Here is a 7,500-nt window from a genome sequence, read left to right as displayed (position 1 = left end):
CGAAGTCACTCAACTATCAACATGCTGTTGCTTCTCTCTCAGCAATGATTAAAGGCCTGAATTCTTAAAAAGGAGCTCAATGTGTCTGCCTGGATATATATTTGGTTATCAACATTGTGGCATCCGGTTCTGCTTGTCAAGTTCACCAACTGCAACATGGAAGGCAGCCTTCACAAATGGCTAACCATACACTCGTTCAGTCAACAAGTTGCTATCAAATTAACCCAAGAGTGCACCAAGGCAGCATCTAGAGTCCACTCTTGTTCCTCAGATACATAAGCAACCTCTTCCTTGTGCTGAAGCACCCTCTATTTTTGCAGGTTACTCCACATACCACCCCATAGTGATTTAAGCAGCCAGTCTCTACATACCTTGATATTTGTATCATTTGCCAAGAATCGTATGGGTCAAAAGGTGATGTTACATTTGCGGCAACATCAAGAGGACTGGTTTCGATGAAAACAGCAAACGCCGCAAGGCAAAAGTTACCAGATTATAAACAGAGATACTGTAGACAGGTTAACATCAATTTTAGAGCTTCATCCAGCACGACACCAAAACTTGTGTGGTATAAATCATGCTTTCGGAGCTGTTTACACAGGTAAAAGAGCAAATTCGAAGACTACAGAAATGTGATGAGACATCATGTCCGAGCACTTCATCCTCCCTTCATGCGGCCAATCTTCCACCATCTAGATCAGGATTACGCAGCCGTTAGAAACCCATGGATTAGAAACTTTGCATGTTTTGCCAGGACACAAGAATAAAACAAACAACTTATAATGTTAGCACTATGAATATGAGTGACAAAATTCTATGAGCTGGAAATTATGTTGAGCAAATATGTCTTCATGTCGTGGCTGTGAATGATATCATTGCAGCTGAAGGATGCTTCCACTCAAACTGTCTGAAAAAGTTTCTGAAAGATACTGAAAGAAAAGGTTGAGAATAAAACTGTGGATTCAGCAATGGTAATGGATTGGGTAAGAATTATGACAATGTGTAGATGAAGGTCATGTTTTGGAACTGGCACAGGTTTGGGAATGTTATAAAGAACTATTGTGTTTCATAAAGTTTGTATGTTTCTCCGTCTGCTCCAAGGTGACCAGTCACTCCTCAAAAAGGACTCTGATGAACAGGAATCCCACAATTCTCCACCTATTCTATACATACATTTTTCCAGCATCACTAGCCATGTGTTGCATGATACAACCTGTCGTACTGACCTACATTTATGACCTTAAAAGTCAAAATTGAGCTTTGTAAACAAGGTACTCGTGTTTGACAGATCCAAGCACAGCAGAAAAGGTTGTTTACCTGCCTTTCCACCATGGAGTCATATTTTGCAAAACTGCACAAGAACACGATTCAAACCAAGTTTTGACCTTTGACCTTGACTTTTGTTGACCTTTATGTATGCAACTGACCATTCTAAAATTATCAGAATAGTGAATAATATATCCACATATGCTAAATAGGCAGTCATTCTTCAAAGTGCTTGTTTTCTTGAGAGTATTGAAAAGAAGAGTGGACACTTAACAATATTCAGTAAAAGAAACCATTACGGAGATATCTGCATTTTTCTTCAAATACTTCTTCACATTTTCCATTTATTTTAGATCTTCCTTGCACCAGTACTTGTTTAATTGTAAATAATTAATTTTCAAAATTTGCAGTTAGATAGCAAATCTATACTAATAAGTGTGTGTGTGTGTGTGTGTGTGTGTGTGTGTGTGTGTGTGTGTGTGTGTGTGTGTGTGTGTGTGTGTGTGTGTGTGTGTGTGTGTGTGTCCGCTTTGCATGCATACTAAGGGAACTCCAAGGAAGCGCAGGGGTGAAAATTGGGTGTTTGAGTTCCTCGGTCACCCCGCTCGCTATGGGTTCTGAAGACATATCCTGAGTTGCCTCGCTGGGGTCTGAAGCCACCATGTTTTTTGGCCTGCTCAACTATTCCTTGACTTGGAACAGGCCGCAACAATTTCTCAATGACATGTTTTTTTCCACTTTCCTCACTCATATTATATCGAATGCCTGTTCATCATAGCTACGAATTTCTGGGTACATTGCAATGGTTGTAAACGCTCGGAGACGCCAGCTTTCGTGGCTTTATTTCATTTCCGCACATGCCATAACCTCGATAATCTCTTAAACTATGCTAAATTACAAAATTTAAGCTCCAGAATTGAACTTAACAGCAGTTCTGACTGCTAAAATGTATACCTGTCGTCCCGGTGGTGATTATGTCTGGGTGGACCCTCTCCTCACACTGCCTAACCTTGCGCTCCCCTCACGCCACCTTACCTTGACCTTTTCTCACATTACCTTACCTTGCACTCCCCTCACACTGCCTTACCTTGCCCTCCCCTTTCCACACCCCTCCTTGCTCTCCCTTCCTTCCTCACTCCCCCACCCCCCTGCTCCCCTTTCCTTCATCACTCCCGCACCCCTCCCCACTCCCCCTCCCCCTCCGCGTTTCTCCCCCTACCTTCCTCTCTCTTGCCTCACACCCCTTTCCCGCCCCTCACCCCTACCCTCCTCCACCTCGCCTTACCCTCTTCTCCATCCCCTCACCTCCTCTCCATCCCCTCACCCTCCTTGCTTCCTTCCCTCCTCTCCTCCTTGCTTCCTCTCTCCCTCCCTCCCTTTCCTCCCCTCTCTCCCTCCCTTCCTTCCCTCCTCTCTCCCTCGCCTCACACCCCTTTCCCTCCTCCACCTCCCCTTACCCTCCTCTCCGTCCCCTCACCTCCTCTCCGTCCCCTCACCTCCTCTCCATCCCCTCACCCTCCTTGCTTCCTTCCCTCCTCGCTTCCTCTCTCCCTCAACCCCCTTTCCTCCCCTCTCTCCCTCCCTTCCTTCCCTCCTCTCTCCCTCCCCTCCTTCCCTCCTTCTTACCCTTAATACTTCCATCAGTGAAGCGACAGGTTGCATCTGCTTGTGATAAAGAAACCCTTCTTGAGTGAAAGTGAAATTCAAATGACCTTTGACCTACTGACATAGTTTTTTTGATGGAAAGTCAAAAACAAGCCTGGAAAACAAAAGATTTGTTTTCAGTGCAAAAATCTGTTTAGAAAAAGTTGTTTACCAGCTTTTCCACAAAAATGCTTCTTACATACCTTTCCTGAAAATGGCACCAATATAACACCCCCCCCCCACACCCAGAGGTGTATACACTCCATCTGTGGTGATCCAGGGGAAATTGGACCACTGCAAGCCACTCCTGGAGAACAACTTTTAATTTGCATAAATATATGTTCATGACCCACAGCATGATAATGAGGAGAGGATGAGGCTCGATAACATCTGCAGCTCAACATACCTGGCAAGCAGCTCTACTCAGGGCACTAAGGTAGGAGCTACGTCACTGCAACCCACATGTCAAAGACTTAAACATGGCCTGTGACTTGCCAGCAGCTGACAATGCCCATGCAAAACTGATTATTTATGCCAACCAAAGGCCACCTGGGTAGCACCCATGTTGCGCAGCCCTAGCTTTAATGAAGCATTGGTACTGGTGGAAGATGAGGAGGCTGACAATAAGGATGTAGTGCTGCACCTGCATGGTGGTGGTCTGCAGAAAATTCACGACACCAATCATGCTCATGATGCACGACACTTTGTGCTACTGTTTCCCCATGGCACTGATGGCTGGCATCTTGACTTACAAAACACCTCACCAACAGATTTATATTCCTTCCACATACAGTACTGCCTAAATCCATCAAACACCTGACTGCATGGTCAGTAGCTTTTTCAAGAATACTGCTGCATGAGTTTTTCTAAGGTGGAGCACCAGCGACTAAGATGGGTGGAGAGCCCCGAGGGGCAAAGACAGCTGCGTGCAGATGTCTACAATAATCTGCAGTGGCAGCACATAATGTAGCAGGAGATGATGGTGACGTGTCTGCAGGGAGACGTGCGATTCTGCCAACCACATTCATTGGCAGCCCACGGGACTTCCACATGCACTTCCAAGACTGTGGCCATCATACAAGAGTACAAGCGAGATCTTTTCATAACATTTACATGCAACCCCAAATGGCCAGAAATTCGAGAAGCACTCCTCTCCCAGGACAAAACTCTTTCGATCAGCCAGACATTGTGAGCAGAGTTTTCCACATGAAAAATAATACTTTGCTGGATGAGCTGATGAGGAGGGCCACCTTTGGCAGAACAATGGAATGGATATGTCATTGAGTTCCAGAAAAGGGGCCTTCCCCACTCACATATTATGCTCATCCTCCATGAAGATGATCGCATTCGCACAGCAGACACAGTTGATGAAGCTGTCTGTGCAGAGTTGCCAGTTGATCCACAACAATTCCCACCTAGCCCACAGCTTGACCAAGCACAAAGGTTACTGGACATTGTGTTGAGCGAAATGGTGCATGGTCCATGTGGTTGATCAGAATTCAAATACACCATACATGCAGAATGGCAGGTGCACCAAAAAATTTCCAAACCACTGCTCCCAACACAGATCCTGGTATTTGGTCATTTTTCTGATTTCTGTAGCATTTCGTTCAAAATCATTGGGAATTGAAACCTCGATCAACAATGCTGACTTTTCCTTTTTGTGTTTGAACACTATGTCAGGACACAATGCTTTATTTGCAATATCCACACTTGATGGGAACATTTGATCATGCGTGAGCACGACATGCTCATTTTCAAGAGGATCGGATTTGGTTTGTGCTTCCATGATTGTTTGAGAACCGGGATGTTGAAATGTTTACAAATGTGCCAGTGGATTACTCCACAGATGCTGCCATGTCTTTTTGTGGACAGCTCTTCCGACTGAGTTTTGTATATCCTGATAGAAGGTGACTGGTACTTTCTGTTTCTACCCCACAAAACCAGCATTTGTCCAATTGGCTCAATCCCATCATTTTTTTCAAGGCATAAGTGGAATGCTCTTGGTCTTGAGCATTGATGATGACTCGTTCTCCATCCAAATTTATTTGACCTCCTCTTCGGAATCGCAATGAGCCTTCCTTGTCGATCTCTATTCTGTCAAGCTCTTGGTATACAGCTCTTGCTGTCCTAGAGTTGGTGTACTGCAGTATGGTAACTGAAGTGATTACAGTTCTAATTGCAGTCGTTTGCAGAGAATAACAATCATAAAGGGACGCTATTTTGGCATGGGGGATTTTGAATAATTGTTGGAGAGCAGATAACTTCAAGGAGGAAAATTAGATATATGGAACAGATCATTCACATGTTCAAGCAGAGAGCAACAACAACAAAAAAATAACGTTTCTCTGAAATACATGAATCATTTTACAACCACCATCTCTTTTTAAACTTCATGCGTGCATCCCATTCAAACCTCTGTTCTATGTCAAATTGTCTGAACATTCTTGTGTTTAATGTATCATCCGTTACGAAAGCTCTAATTTCTTGCCATCCGTACCAAAATGTACAACTTCATGATGAGCCTTGGAAATATTAGAAAAAATATAGGACCGCATGTCCTGAAGCTCACCTGAATCAGGAGCAACAGTCACTCAAACCCCCCGCAGACCTCCTTCGACCATGATTTTTATTAATGCCATGAACAAACTTTGATACATCACGGGTGATGAAGGTTGTGGTCAAGTTTCATTGAAATTTTTGGGTGTAGTTTTAGAGAAGAGAGTAAATACCTATTTTGGGGTGGGAGGGGGGGTCAAATCCCCCCCACCCTCCCATAGACCTCTTTAATGAGTGCAGATTTTGATACAGTCTGTATACTTTGGTACATCACAGGTGATGAAGGTTTGGTCAAGTTTCATCAAAATTGGATGTGTAGTTGCAGAGAAGAGAGCAAATACCTGTGTTGGGTGGTCAACCCCCCCCCCCATAGACCCCTTTAATGAGAGCAGATTTTGATGCGATCAATGCATCTACGTCAGGCAACAGATATTAAGCTTGTGGCGAAGTTTCATCAAATATATGTTTGGTTCAGCGATAATGACTGAATTGTTTACGGACTGACTGACTGACTCACATAAGCTCACCAGACTAAAGTCCAGGTGAGCAAAAAACAAACAAACAAAAAAAACAACAACTTTCAAAGCCTTGTTTTCCAATCAATGTCAATAAAAGGAATGGCCGTTGATATTCAAAACAGCATTAAAATGTTGAGTTTTGTAATTCAAAGAGAAATCTCTCATTTATCCTGAATAATTGCAATTCAAGCTCAATTACAAATTGACCTCCTTTCCCTCCCTACATTTATCATACAAAATACCTTCATGAGCTCCTCCAAGCCCGAGAAATATATCTTGAAGATCGCAGCAGCAGAGGGTGGGCCAATGTACTGCTTGATATCAGCACGATCAACGAATGCCATGTCAATCTTTCCTGTTACATTGGATGTCGTCAGGATGATGACATTAGAATGCCTATAAGAAAAAGAAATATTAATCTGCATCACACACTTTATTCATGATTTTTTTCCTTAATTGGAATACATTTGTTATAATGCAGCATCAACAATAAGATTTATAAATTATCAATAAAAATAAAATGAGTGACTTCCCAGCCTTTGGTGATCACAAATCAAACGAGAACAGCACTTGGTAGAATGCATACCTCCACCAGGCTGAACAGTTTACCTTTTGTAGCCCACTGATAGGCTGGATCTGCATCTGTACCTTTGCCAAAATATAATTGGCTTGTTCTTATAACCTGCTCAACTCATCCACCATGTTTCGTCCCAATCTGTCCACAACTTTTTGAGATATTGTGCTATGTATAGTTTTGAATCTATCTCAATTATAAAGAATCACTTAAAAGACAAATCATAATCCAGATCTGGATCTTCACCAAAATCGAAGCAATTTGTACAATCACAAACCCAACCTGTCCACCAAGTTTCGTCCGAATCCATCCATCACGTTTTGAGATATCCAGCTCACAAACAGACGGGAAGGGTGAAAACATAACTCCATCCACCTTCAGTGTCAGAGGTAATGAGGACAACGAATACAATGGCAAGAATAGGGATGTGGTGAAAACATAAAAACGTGACCATTAAAATAGTAAGATTAGCAAAAAACTAGATTTTAATCAGACAACCACATTGGATGAAATCCAGGGTGAGTAGAGTAGAAGTAAATAAAAACAGGATTGGAGCAGATAGGCCAAAATATTCAGCAGTTACAGAGATCCCGTCTCATTTAGCCCAGATGATTGCCATGTTCATCACTGTTCAGTTTATATATTTAATCAACACACAAGCAATTATAGAGGCAGAACAAGTCCTGAAAAAACAGTGTAGTCACCTTGACGAGGCAGGGCTAATCATGGTGACTACATTGAACTGGCGAGAGGTGTAACAGGAATTGTGGGCTCAAACCATCAGAAATGAAGGGGGGGGAAGAAGTCATATTTGTGAAAAATTGGTAGCAGAGAAACAGAAAGTGGGGTTGCGGGAGCCCAGAATTCGTAGAGTAAAACCCAGTTCAACAATCGGAAAATGCGTTTCATTCACAGCAATGAGCAGCCATGAAAGGAAAA

At 42.9% G+C, this 7,500-nt stretch overlaps 1 protein-coding gene across 15 annotated transcripts in view; it reads right to left on the bottom strand.

Moving 5' to 3' along the window:
• The window catches only part of TRIP13 (thyroid hormone receptor interactor 13), a 168,326-nt gene that overhangs the window by 85,576 nt on the left and 75,250 nt on the right, over nt 1-7,500 (bottom strand). For all 15 annotated transcript variants that reach the window (XR_015061344.1, XR_015061346.1, XR_015061341.1 and 12 more), the window contains one exon: nt 6,230-6,383. Coding sequence is in view for 10 of the 15 variants with exons in the window: in XM_085893719.1 (XP_085749845.1) it covers nt 6,230-6,383 (154 nt within the window). In the remaining 5 variants the exon portion in view is untranslated. The remainder of the gene's footprint in view (nt 1-6,229; nt 6,384-7,500) is intronic.

This window comes from Eptatretus burgeri, chromosome 8, assembly GCF_056783735.1.
Source record: "Eptatretus burgeri isolate ZD-2024b chromosome 8, Ebu_testis_v1, whole genome shotgun sequence".
NCBI lineage: Eukaryota > Metazoa > Chordata > Myxini > Myxiniformes > Myxinidae > Eptatretus > Eptatretus burgeri.
This window is presented reverse-complemented; position numbering and strand designations above follow the sequence as displayed.